Below are 13,955 nucleotides of genomic sequence, written 5' to 3'. Positions count from 1 at the left end.
TGCCGCAATATAAACTTAAAATTTAAACTATTTCAATTGAGAGAAACTATAAAATATATTATCATTTTTAAATTTCTCTTCAAAAAAAAAAAAAAAAATGGAAGTGCTGGGATCGAATCTATTTTTCAAAATTGATTTTTTTTTTTTTTTTTTTTTTTACAGAATCCTCAATAATAAGTATTTTACATTTTTTCTTGTTTGAATTACGCTCGAAATGCAGGAAGTTTCAGAGAGGATTTATTTCTATCTTCTTCAAAATTTTGAAATGATAGGGCAAAGAGTTTGGTTAGCATCTTTAAAATACTGCAGCTTCTGCTCTCATACCTGAAAAAAAAAAAAACATCTGGGTGGCTGCTTTGGTATTCCTATCAAAATCACGCCTACTTCTGCCAAGAACACTTTATTTGAAATTCTTCCACTTTTTGTGGAGGTGATAAACCTTATGAAAAAATTGGTTTTTTTAGCAGGAGTAAACTGAACATTTTTGAGGAAGAATAGGTAGTATTCGAAGAATTCGAAAAATGAATACATTTTTATCCAAATTTTAATCGTATTTAATAATAATAATAAAGTGTCTTCAAATTTTTACAGAATTACATATTTGTTTATTTAATTCGTAACAGACAAATACTCATGGTCCAAGAACTGTCTGAGGGTTGTCTCTACTTATCTTTACCCTTTACTTGATCAAAGATTATAATGAACAATTAAATAAAAAAACAACAAAAGAAACAAAAATAAAAAAATAAGGCACAATAATCTCACCGCAGACAGAAGCAAAAAATAAAATACAGATAACAAAATATTCTTAACTACAGTAAACGAAATTAAATAATAAATCATAATTTAAATTAAGGCCACTTAATATTTAACTTATTATGGAATATTTAGGTGATACAGATACATCTAACATTAGATAAATCAGTTTAATAATTAAACGAGACTTTCAAAGTGCAAATCTGTACAAAATTTCGATTCAAATGACATTTCATTCATGAAAATCGGTTCACGTGTCGATAATTTGAAACGATTGCTATACTTCCCCTTAATAAGTGTAAGAGCAGATCGCCGCTTTAATGTTACGTAGGGGAGCCCTAACCCTATCATCCTACCAAATTTTATCAAAATCGGGCTAAGATTTACAGAGTTATTAGTAATAATAATTTTGGAGAGGGCCTCACATACATGGGGCTAACTCCTCTCCCATTTGATGTACAGCGTCGAGACCCCCCCCCCCCAAAAAGGCACATCTACATAAAATTCCGAATCGAATGACACCTCATTCATGAAAATCGGTCCACGCGTTTAGGCGCTACGTTATTTACAAAAAAGGTAACAAGAACAAGAACATTTTTTGAAATAGCCGTTTTTGCTCATTTTCGGCAACTTTTTTCTCGAAATCTATTAGATCTGGGTGGTTGCAAAAAAATTACAGTTATAAAGGAGGGTTTGCCCTTTATTTTAAAGAAAATTTGGGAATTTTATCTTTTACAGAAAAAGAGAAAAAAATTGTCAAAGTTGGGTGTTTTTCAACGTTTAGCTTTTTCGTGCAGTTTTTGACGATCAACCCTTATACAACTGTCCTGCCGGACAGTTTTAATTCCTTCACTAGTTCGCATCTATGTGCCCATGCCGCTTTACAATAGTTCACCAAGCTTTTCCAACACTTGCCATTTAAATAGTCCAAAAACTCCAGCTCATTTAAACAATCTTTCTTAAAATAAATGGACCTAAACTCTCTTAATATTGGGCCTACCGCTATAAAATGAAATACACTTTCTTCTCTGTTTTCTAAATTACACAGAGAACATAACTTGATTTCCTTGTAGAATACGAATTTATTGAGATATAGCGATTCACCCCTGACTTTAATTATCCACCCAATGGAGGGGGTATCCCAGTTACTACAATTATGCTAAATTGGGTTGGGGGTCCAACGTCATTTTAATCGTATTTATGATAAATAAATTTTGATTTGAGTCCCATAAAATTAATTTGATAAAAATTTTATTTTTTATTGGTGTACTAGGATTGATTGATTTCTGTGGAAAGATAAGCCACTTTAAAGGTCATTTTATCATTAATCGATGGATTATTTTTATGTTCTTATCACAGATTTACCTTCTTAGAAAGTGGCAAAGACTTGTACATAATTATTAATTTAGACTGTATTCCTGGGAATGAGGTTATAGATTGTTTGGCCAAATTATTTTCATTTTGTACTACACTTGTTGACTCTGCACTTCCTCTGCTAATGTTTTACGATTTTTAACTATTCAAAATTGACAATTGTGGATTAATGTATTATTTAGCTACTTATTGGTTTATTAATTTTAAGACGTTTGCCAAATTTTAATGATAAGTTTAATGAAAATATTTTAGGAGAGGTACAGGACATTTATTCGATTATTATGGGCAAATAGTTATAGATCAGGTTATTCAGTAACTGTCCAAATTGGCGTACCAAAATTTAAAACAACCATAACATGGACATTATGGGCCTAGTGGAAGTATACAAAAAAACATCTGTGTAGTGTATCAAAGTTATATCGTGAAGGAGCTGAATGCTCAAGTATATCCAGGACTATGCCTTGAAATGTTGAAAATTGAATCCTTTTTTTGCGAAGGTAATTTTTGGGGTAAGATAAACTAGATAATTATGCGTAAAATTGTTCACCAATATTTTTTTATTGTTAACAACTGATTTCTGATCATATGTTTAACATTGACTATTTGTTGCTACAATTATTATTCATGTGGTAAGAACAAGTTATATTCCAACAGGGAAATGAGAATAATACAATATTATTTTCTGCTATATCTGGTGGTACCTGGGGAAAGTGTGAGAGATACTGAATATTGTTGTACTTACTGCTCGCGTAGAAGGACGCACACAGTATGTAAATATCCGGTTAGTAATTAAAATGTCATCAATACCAATAAACACAAAATGTTGATTATCAGAAGATGCAAAGGGAAATTCCACTTTCCAGCAACTAATTAAATGCTCTCTTTTATTTCATGGCGTTAAAAAATTCAGTTTAATAGTAGTATACCCAACCTGGCAAAAGTTTGGGACCATATTTGGCCGAATAAAATCAACCCAAATTCTATAAAATAAGCATTGGAAGGTACTGAACAGAAACAATCCGTATCATGGTGTTTTAAGATGACCGACTACTTTTCTGCCCAAAACTAATTTAAGTATAAAGTTCTTAGATCCTTTCATTTTGCTGACATGATACTTTAGAGCAGGGATCATCATCGTTATCGATATCGACCCCTGAGGGTCTGTAGAATTAAAACTGTCCGGTAGGACAGTTGTATAAGGGTTGACCATCAAAAACTGCACGAAAAAGCGTAACGTTGAAAAACACCCAACTTTGACAATTTTTTTCTCTTTTTCTATAAAAGATAAAATTCCCATATTTTTTTTAAATTATAGGGCAAACCCTCCTTTATAACTGTAATTTTTTTGCAATCACCCAGATCTAATAGGTTTCGAGAAAAAAGTTGCCGAAAATGAGCAAAAACGGCTTTTTCAAAAAATGTTCTTGTTCTTGTTCTTGTTGTTGTTGTTGTTGTTCTTGTTAGCTTTTTTGTAAACTTTGCTAATAGACAAAAAGGAAAACTATCCAAAAGGTACAAAAATCTCCTTAACAAAAACTTACAGTTTAAAAAGTTAAGTATAAGGGTTGATTAAACGCCAAAAGGTACACAAATCAGCAAGTACCCAACATTTCATTAATACTTCATTGATATTATTTAAGTAATTTTACCGCATTAATATTTTTTAAGAATTTATTAGATGTCACATACCCTTATGCTGGCCAGTTCATTCATAATAGTTATAATTGTGATAAAATGTATATTATATCTTCGTATAAATAGGTACTTTATTTTAACTCTATTCCAAATTATTCTTCTGATTTCTCTTTAATGTGCCCTTTATTCTGAAGTTGTCACATATACATGCATGTTAAATTAGAAAAAGACAAATTCAGAGTCGGCTACTGTTTAAATTTGAATCACGGAGGATTTAAAACAATATTTCAGTCTTGAATTCGTCTTACCGAAATATTCGTGAGCACAAAACACACAGTTAATAACAAGTAGATTATTCAACATTATTTATTCATTTCTCAATTGTAATTTAACTTAGTTCCCCTAATTTTACTTATAGTACTGTCCTAACAATATGCATATCTTATTTACTTTATATTACATATATACAACATTGTGGGAAGAACACCTAGATGGAGAATGTAATTGAAGAAAACTATATTATTTACGATAAAGCCAGATTGACTACTACATAAAATAACAATTACTTTAATCGAAGAATGAACTTAAACCGACGATTTTTATTTAAAAATAAAAATAAATAAACAAAATCATTGATGTATGTTGGTGTAAGCATTTTTTAAAAAAGTTTATGAATTTTTTAGCCTCATATTTTTTATTTTTTATAACGTTTTCTTTTTCACCTGTAATCAATAGTTTGATTATTATAGATAAATAGATATTACAGTCAATCTAAGTTAAATGGTGTGCTACTTGAACAAATGTTTTGTAGATGAAAATGGCCAGCATAAGGATCTGTGACATCTAATAAATTCTTAAAAAATATTAATGCGGTAAAATTACTTAAATAATATCAATGAAGTATTAATGAAATGTTGGGTACTTGCTGATTTGTGTACCTTTTGGCGTTTAATCAACCCTTATACTTAACTTTTTAAACTGTAAGTTTTTGTTAAGGAGTATATTTAGGGTCATCTGATGTAGGAGGTCGATGAATATAAAAGCTGTATATACTATTTTCCTATGGAATCTAGCTTCAATTCAAAAATGGATCCGGCTTTAACATATCGATCAAATTTCCTGCCAGAAAATCAGTACAACTTTACTGATTTATTTTTCTCTTTTTTTGAAGTTTTCTTTAAAATTGCTCCAACGATTTTCTTTAAACCATAAATATTAACTGTATACATGATGTTCCTGAACCCTATTTATAAAAAAATATATTTACCCAATTTTTTTTTTTTTTTTTTTTTTGTTATTTGTTTATTTATTTTGCAACTATAATAGATATAACAAACAAAAGAGATGAGAGTAAGGAAATGGCGCAAATACACGGGCACGCACATATATGCACTTACATACACCTGCGCGCACATGCATGTGCGCCAAGAGGCGTGAGTGGAGTGTACGACGACCATCCAGTGATGGAAGCCGTTAGTTCGCCAGATTGGCAAGCTTACACAGCAACCATCCTAGGAGGTCGGCGTTGTGTTGAGATGGTCGCGTGGCCACCGCCGCTTTAGTCTGTGCTGTGGATTTAAAGGAAGTGTTGTTGTAGACATGTTGTGGATCAGAGGGTTGTAATGACTGTGTAGATTTGAGTGGAGTTTTATGTAGCGAGATTGTGCTATTTCAGAAACGAGAGGAATATTGAGATCAGAGTGTATAGTATGATTGGAGACGTAGAAGGGAGCGTTAACTATTGTTCTTAGAATTTTTGATTGTAAGGTCTGAAGTCGGTTGATGTTAGATTTTTTGGCGCTTCCGTAGAGCTGTATTCCGTTCGTCCATATTGGGGCAAGTAGAGCGGTATATAGTGTTCGTTTGTTCGTCAGGGTCAGTTTTGATCGTTTGTCGAGTAGTCTTTTCAACATTTTATATCTGAGATTGAGGTCAATTCGTTTGAGTCTCGTGTGTGGGTTCCATGTTAGTCGTTTGTCAAGATGTAGTCCGAGATATCGTACTTGGTTAGTAATTGGTATAGAATTGTTGTGGAAGGAGAGAGGAGGGAGAGTTTTCTTGTTTAGAGTGAATATTATGTATTTAGATTTACATTCGTTCACTTTGATTCTCCACTTTTGTAGCCAAGGCTCTAGAAGATTTAGGTGGGATTGGAGTGTACGGCATGCTGTTACAGGATCCAGATGAGGAGAAAGAATTGCAGTGTCATCTGCGAATGTGAAAGTAATTGTAGTCGGGTGAGTTGGTAAGTCGGCAGTATAGAGAATATAAAGTAAGGGGGCTAGAATGCTTCCTTGAGGAACTCCAGCGAGTGTTGGAAGGATAAGAGAAGAAGAAGAACCTTGTTTGACTTGGAAAAACGGTCGGAGAGATAAGACTTAAGAATGAGATAAAAGGTAGAAGACAGTAGGCGTTTGAGTTTATAAAGCAGTCCCGTGTGCCATACCCTGTCGAATGCCTGAGATATGTCAAGGAAGACACCCGATTTACCTAATTTAATTAAAAATTTTAATAATGGCAATTCTGGGTTCGGATGGTTGGTTCTTCCCTCTAAGCTTTACTTTATTAGAATGTATATTGTACATATATACATTTCATACTTTCACATATATAGCAGCATTAAATTAGTTGCTGAAATTCATAGTTCTAACAAAATACTTCAACCGAAGGCGTACCAATGAGTAGATTTTTCACTATTGGAGATTGTATCGAAAATGGTCACTATGATTTTGTATGACTTCCTACATACTCGAGTATGTATATACAGGGTGTCCCAAGCTATATGGATAACGACTTTTTCTCGGAAACTAAGATAGCTAGAAAAAAACTAAAAAATACGTGTTCCCTTAGTTTTTTGTAAGAAATCCAAATTTACTTTGTAAATTTTTTTCGGTGCTTCCAGAAGCGAGATACAGGCACAACTTCATTTTTTCAAATGGGAAGGTGCGGTTTTTATTTCAGAAATAGATTCCTCTATTTTTTTAAAGAAAAATTTACTTGAACGGTTTTTTTCTGTGAGCGATATTTTAGAAGTTATGAATGAAAACATGATTCTTATAAGAAATGTCAAAATGATAATATTATAACGGTTTTTTGATAGAATAAGAAGAAAAGTACTATTTTATCATAAATTTTACTCCTCATTAATATTACAGATCATGCTCGAAATGGCTTCCACCATTAGAGATGCATAGACATGCACTTTCCCGCCAATTGCCCCTTACTGCCAAAGAAGCTTTAACCGACTTACAGGCATCTATTATTCTCTGCTTTAGTTCATCTACAGATGCAATCCCGGCTTGATTCTGATACACCTAGATTTAGAAATGCTTTTAGATAAGCAGAAATAAGGAAAGAAAGAAAAAAGTTATGAATAATCACCTTGTTTTTCGGGTATCCCCAGAGGAAATAGTCCATAGGTGTCAAATTCAGAACGAGGTGTCACTGAATTCCCCCCGTGTCGATATAACACGCCCATCAAATTGCCTATCGAGATATCTCTTTACATGTCTGATGGTGTTATATCCATCACGGGGGCTATTCAGTGGCCACCTCGTTCACCGGATTTGACACCTATGGACTATTTCCTTTGGGGATACCTGAAAAACAAGGTGATTATTCATAACTTTTTTCTTTCTTTCCTTATTTCTGCTTATCTAAAAGCATTTCTAAATCTAGGTGTTTCAGAATCAAGCCGGGATTGCATCTGTAGATGAACTAAAGCAGAGAATAATAGATGCCTGTAACTCGGTTAAAGCCGAATGTACTTCTTTGGCAGTAAGGGGCAATTGGCAGGAAAGTGCATGTCTATGCATCTCTAATGGTGGAAGCCATTTCGAGCATGATCTGTAATATTAATGAGGAGTAAAATTTATGATAAAATAGTACTTTTCTTCTTATTCAATCAAAAAACCGTTATAATATTATCATTTTGAAATTTCTTATAAGAATCATGTTTTCATTCATAACTTCTAAAATATCGCTCACAGAAAAAAACCGTTCAAGTAAATTTTTCTTTAAAAAAATAGAGGAATCTATTTCTGAAATAAAAACCGTACCTTCCCATTTGAAAAATGAAGTTGGTGCCTGTATCTCGCTTCTGGAAGCACCGAAAAAAATTTACAAAGTAAATTTGGATTTCTAACAAAAAACTAAGGGAACACGTATTTTTTAGTTTTTTTCTAGCTATCTTAGTTTCCGAGAAAAAGTCGTTATCCATATAGCTTGGGACACCCTGTATACGCAGTTTAAGATGGAGGTAGAAATCCCTCTATTTAGGGCCGTTGCATTGTCTACCAAGCTTCTCCACCAGCCCCCAATCAAACTTAGGGAATAGCATAGAATGTTATTGTAAATCATTATTTTTAATTTGTTTATTAGAAAGCTGGCATTGGAAAAGATTGTGTGAGATTTATACGGGGCTCGTTGATTGATAAAGAAAGAACTTCATTGTTAAATATGCATAATAGCTTAAGGCAATTAATTGCACAAGGAAAGATTAAGCAACAACCTCAAGGCTCAAATTTAGTAGAAATGGTAAGTCATATATAAAAATACTTTAATTTAAACTTAAAAGAATGTAAAATAAGCATGTTACCAAACAAGCTTCCATTGCTCATTTTAGGATTTTTGTTTTGAAATGCATTTTTATGGTCCCATATCTAGAAAGTTAGCGGGCGAGATTTCATTATTCCCTTAAAAAAAATGATTTGAATTGTAATCCACGACTACGGCATAAACAAGCAATGTTCCATCCAGCATTCTTTTGCAAAATTTTGCCAATCTTGCTAGCTAGAAAGTGGAGATTGGTGTTAGCTGTCTTATAATAATTATTCTGTTTTAGCCTCTTTAACAATTGATGATAGGTGGGCGAGGATTATTTTAGTTGATAGCACGACGTACGCGGTGATCTTGAAAAACATAGTCGTGGTTCTTCTTTCGTTTTTTCTTCCTAGGAGGCTAACAGCTTACTGTTCGGTGGCGGCAGGGCAAGGTCCGAACACGAATAACACCATAGAAGTTGCGCTTAAGTTTAAGATTAGTTCAAGGAATATCATACAAAAAAAAGAAAGTCTACAGATTTGTTTATAATAATATTGGAAGCCAAAATTCGGATATGCTGCTTTACACTTTAAAGACACTTGCTTTACTCGCACGTCATCTAAATAAAATGAAAACTCTTGTTGCAGATTTGGGACGATGAATTAGAATTTATAGCTAAAAGATGGAATGATCAATGTATTTATGCTCATGATGATTGTCGCAATTCGTGTAAGTTTCCTAATAAATAAAAATAAATGTATTACTTATTTATAATCTACTAAAAAATTACTACGAAGATAAGATATTAAAAAGAAAAAATCGCATTATATTTAATGGAAACACTATTAACGAAAACATAGTTGGAAAAGAAGCATCATTTTTCATAATCTTACAAGAAGATATATGTTAAGTTATGCCGCAACTACAAAAGTTTATATGAACAATTCACTGCACTGCATTAATACGTTGGAAACAACGATACCAAGTTCTACTTAATCTAAATCCATGTGGATCTCAGTTTTTAACAAAAGTTGATTTCTGTCGAGAACTCGATAATACTTCTGTATAAATAGGCTTCCCCTATATGCTTACTTTTAATGTAATTTATGGATTTACAAATTGTATGGTGTTAATAAATTTAAATGACACAAATGTTCCGAATTTGGAGAAAATGTATAAGTTAGAATCTTGAGATTAATAATAAGAGAATTTTATGTGAATTTTCGCAGCAAATATTTAATAAAATATGAAAATATTCCAGTGAGATTCGTTGTTGGGCAAAATATAGCATACACCTTTTCAAAAACTGCAGAATCAATGACACAATTTTGGTTCGATGAATATCTTATTACACCACAATCGCTTATTAATAATATGACGGAAATTGAAGTGTTTGTTAAACTAAGTGGCGAAATGAAAAAGTAAATTATTTTGTTTAAATTATTTATCTAAATCTACAACTACATTAATGATAATGCGTTAAAATTCGCTTAACATCCAATTGAAAATTAATTTATTTGATTTTATCCGTCCTTGCTTACATGTTTATTTGTATCCTGACAGGTCTTGGACTTTCATTTGTCATCAGAGATAGATGAATCAGTTTAGTACAGAGCTTTCGACTTGAATAGAGTCAGCAAGTGAAGTATTTAGGGATACAATAAACATGCATGCGTTATTATCCAGCAGTGCGGAAAATTTATTTAATTAATTACTTAAAAATAATTTTGAAATTAATTTTCTAGGCTTTTAAACGAAAACAAAAAGTTCAAATCTAAATCTGTGCACCTCCTCTGCTGATATTATTCGATTTTTAACCATTCAAAATTGGCAATTGTGGATTTGTGCATATTAGTTACTTATTGGTTTATAAATTTTTAGACGTTTGCCAAAATTTAACGATATGTTTAATTACAATTTTTTTAAGGAGAGATTCAGGACATTTTACTCAAATAGCATGGGCAAATAGCTATAGATTAGGTTGTTCAGTAAATGTCCAATTTGTTATACCGGACTTTAAGACAACTATAATGTGTGATTATGGACCAGCTGGAAATATACTAAATACGCCTGTGTATAAAATAGGCAAGGGTTGTTCAGATTGTCCTGTAGGAACTGAATGTTCCAAAAGATTTCCAGGATTATGTGCCATGAAATGTTCAAAGTTATATCCATTTTTTTGCGAAGGTAATGTAATTTCTGTTTATGAATTTTGAAAAGCATTCATCTTTTGGATAAAACTGATTTTATTCACGCTTAGGCACTTTATTGGTTTTGCATTAATAATTAAAATTAGATTTTTCTAATCCTGTCAAATCATCGTGCTTGATTATAAAGAAAACTATCAGCCTCCATTAGACATTAGGAGTGCCCGCAGCTTAACCCTTGATTACATCTTATTGTAGAATTGTAAGTAGATTGTCTTAAAATAAGGAAGTCAAAGGTTACAAATTGCATTTAAAAAAAAAATACTGGTTCACCCTGTATAACGATCAATGAATTCTAGAATAATAGGCCTAATCTGAAAAAAGTTTTTATATATTTTTTCATTTTGATACTAGATTTACTTGTCTCTTATTACCATTGCTAAAATCGTGTGCGACATTTTATCCTTTGAGGGAATGAGGAGAAATTTGTTTCGCTATAATTAGTTACTCGTTATCCTACTTTAGTTATGGATTAACCTAATATCTCTTATATTTTATTTATTTTGTTACCTTCCAATCCCAAATTTTAAGAGCACTAATCACAACTTTATTGTCGGACATCTTGTTTAAATATACATAATTGATAAAATAAAACACCAGGTAATCTAAGTGTTTTTTTCTTGTATCAATAGTTTAAAAAGTTTTCAATCAACTACTTAATCTGGCATATCCGGTGAATCGAGGAATACTAGCTCATACCTTGGGCGTTACGTTTAATATCACAAGAGATAACGGAAGAAATAGTCAGAATCCTCCATAACTGGAGCGCTCTCTATGAATCCGAATCCTTATTATTTTAAGGTGGCTCACAAACCTGTTAGGATTTGATCATCTCAAAAAGATCGCTCCTAAATTAATTTAAAAAAAATTGTCAAAACAATAATTATTAGGTGAAAACCAATGGACAGATTTTCAACCGATTGTGCTACTGGAACTGCAAGCAACGATAATCTAAGATCTGGAAGTGAGTCAGCTAAAATGATAGTTTACGGTCCTGCTATTGCAATCCTGGGGAATGCTTCCTGAATAGTAAGCCCCAGCGATAAGTGCCCTAATTTATTGCTCAGATGCAAAAAAAAAAAAAAAAAAAAATCAAGAGTTCATTTCGCCAAGTTTTCTGTATGACTTGTTACAATTGTTTTATGGCTCCAAGACGGAGGAGGGTGTGGGAGCGGGAGTGTACGGGCCGAAGCCGAAATGTGGCTTTTTGGTTAGCCTAGGCAAACTAGCTACAGTTTTTCAGGCTGAGCTAGCTGCAATTAGGTTCTGTACTACCAAGATTAAAGGGCGAGGAATTATTAATTCTAAGGTCGTAATTTTCTCGGACAGTCAGGCTGCTCTACGAGCTATTAGTTCCTACCAGGTCAACTTAAGGCTTATTGGGACTGTCTAGGTGCCCTGAAGGAAATTAGTGACCAGAATAAGGTCTTTCTGGTTTAGGTACCTGGTCATTCAGGACACAAGGGAAACGAAGTGGCAGATTTATTGACCCGGGAAGGCTCTGCGGGACACTTCGTTGGCTCGGAGCCCTGTTTTGGGGTTCCGAAGTGAGTTAAGTCTGCGACCATTAACTTATGGGTGCAGAGTAGGTCTCAGGAGTGGTGGCTTGCCGAGCAAGGCGAAGGCGTACATTAAAGGCTATTCACCGAGGCTGACTGCAGAATTAATCCGACAAGACCGTGGGACAATAAGGATGATTGTAGGCCTATTAACTGGCCACTGCGGGCTCAGGAAACACATGCATCGCATGGGCCTGGCGGATGATAGCTTCTGTAGATTCTGTCAAGAAGAGAAGGAAACTGCACTAAATGTGTTGTCAGTGCGAGGGGCTTGTCTGGCTAAGAATGTTACTTCTCGGGAAGGAAAAACCAAGGCCTGTGAGCATTACCCAGGAGCCACTCTTCAGAATTAAGAGTCTGATTAAGCGGACGGGTCTGGAGGGTGAGCTCTAAAATCGGGGAGCCACAATAGATCCATAGGGGTCGCGGTGGCGTAGGCCTTGAGGCCGCCCTAATTTAATCTATTCTATTCTACAATTGTCTTCGTTCGACTGAAACACATTGAACGTTTTTTGAACGAACTTTCACTAAGCCACATAATAATCTAAAGATGTGTATGTGCAGATCTAGCTTATCAAAAACATATTCGAAATACTTTTCTATATTCAAAAGTTAAGTTCTCATTTAAAGTTTTCTTTTAGATAATGAACGGTTTTGACACTTATGTAATATTAAATGTAATGTCTAAAAGTGTAAGGAGAATATCATTATACCAAACTACGACTTTACAAAAAAGCTTCTTCTTGACTGTTCCCAAAGGAATTCAATCGAGCGTGTGTTTAGACCTATCTATCAGAATCTTTTTTTTTTCAGAGAATGTAGTATTCTGGTTCAAAATCTCTTCAACAATAATATTTTTTTCCAAAAATTCAATATTGAAGTCAATAATTCTTTTAGAACAAACTCTACGTTTACAGAAAATTGCATTGAAAAAGTAAAGTTAGCTGACACCCAGATTTTTAATCGTACTCATATTTGTTTGAACATGGCTTCTTCTTCTTATTATTATTATTATTATAATAATTTTTTTTTTCTATTATTGCCAATAAACCCAGAAGTGGCATTATTAGAAATGCTGCTGTTCATTGGGAGTGACTTGAGATGAATGTTGCTAATCTGTTCCTCCGGAATTCTACTCCAAGCTTTGGATCATTCTATGATTATATTATTAATTACTATAATTACCTTTTAATTAATCAATAAATAAAAAATATTAATAACTAATATTTTCTGATTATATATTCACTACATTAATATCTTATTTTTTCTAGGATATGGAAGTGCTAGTACTATTTTTCCTTTCAGTAAATTTTATGTTATTACTGTTTCTCTGTTTGCTTCGTTAATACATAGTTTTTAGAAATACTCAAAAGTAGAATGTATGAAGCATTTATTAAAAATTGTTACTTTGTTAATTTTATTAAATAATATAATTATTTCATTTTCCAAAGTGTCTTATTTGCTTCAAAATCTTTCAGCTTATTCGTATTTAGCACCTATGTACAGTTTAGACTCTTCGCCTATCTTGTTTATCAAAAAAAACATTTGAAAAATATAAAATATAATATAAATATATCATATAAAAATAAATTTTAGATTCTTGCCAGCATACGCGGCTGACGCGCGACCAAAAGTGAGGGTCCGCACTTGACCCCCATTTTCATATACACAGTTTTAAAGAGTGTAAAAAGCTTTATATGTTCTTAAGCATACTTTCTTGTTTGTAACAGATGTAAAATTATTTTTTAGCCATTTTGTGTATGCTTGAGAACATCTAAAGCTCTTAACATTTGATTTTTCTTAGAAAATTATTCGGAAAACTACTTATTTCCCGATATTAAGAAAAATACTAGCTTTACTGCCTTGGCAATATTTTAAGTAG

At 32.9% G+C, this 13,955-nt stretch overlaps 1 protein-coding gene across 3 annotated transcripts; it reads left to right on the top strand.

The window, feature by feature from the left end:
- The first annotated feature begins 21 nt into the window (after nt 1–21).
- Nucleotides 22–13,511, top strand: LOC141458540 (venom allergen 3-like). Of its 3 annotated transcripts, XM_074136661.1 has the most exons (7): nt 22–2,627; nt 2,785–2,911; nt 8,146–8,301; nt 8,955–9,036; nt 9,569–9,728; nt 10,235–10,494; nt 13,345–13,511. In XM_074136661.1, exons 2-7 carry the CDS (start codon nt 2,789–2,791, stop codon nt 13,431–13,433), a joined length of 870 nt encoding a protein of 289 aa, XP_073992762.1. In that variant the 5' UTR covers nt 22–2,627; nt 2,785–2,788; the 3' UTR covers nt 13,434–13,511. The 3 variants fall into 3 exon arrangements, with proteins under 3 accessions (XP_073992762.1, XP_073992761.1, XP_073992763.1); XM_074136660.1 differs by lacking the exon at nt 22–2,627 and having other exon boundaries at nt 2,690–2,911; XM_074136662.1 differs by lacking the exons at nt 22–2,627; nt 10,235–10,494; nt 13,345–13,511 and adding an exon at nt 9,871–10,176 and having other exon boundaries at nt 2,691–2,911.
- Nucleotides 13,512–13,955: the final 444 nt, after the last annotated feature.

This window comes from Rhodnius prolixus, unplaced genomic scaffold, assembly GCF_049639745.1.
Source record: "Rhodnius prolixus isolate KJV_2025 unplaced genomic scaffold, Rpr scaffold_5, whole genome shotgun sequence".
Lineage (NCBI taxonomy): Eukaryota > Metazoa > Arthropoda > Insecta > Hemiptera > Reduviidae > Rhodnius > Rhodnius prolixus.
Note: the sequence above shows the minus strand (reverse complement) of the source record. Positions and strands in the feature narration are given on the sequence as shown.

What these genes read in the sequence shown, in the direction of transcription:
- LOC141458540 (XM_074136661.1), top strand. Translation starts at nt 2,789, where the DNA reads ATGAGAATAATACAATATTATTTTCTGCTATATCTGGTGGTACCTGGG. An exon ending in GCTCAAATTTAGTAGAAATG is followed by an intron (nt 8,302 to 8,954) that starts GTAAGTCATATA and finishes CTCTTGTTGCAG; the next exon opens with ATTTGGGACGATGAATTAGA. An exon ending in CTAAGTGGCGAAATGAAAAA is followed by an intron (nt 9,729 to 10,234) that starts GTAAATTATTTT and finishes AATTTTTTTAAG; the next exon opens with GAGAGATTCAGGACATTTTA.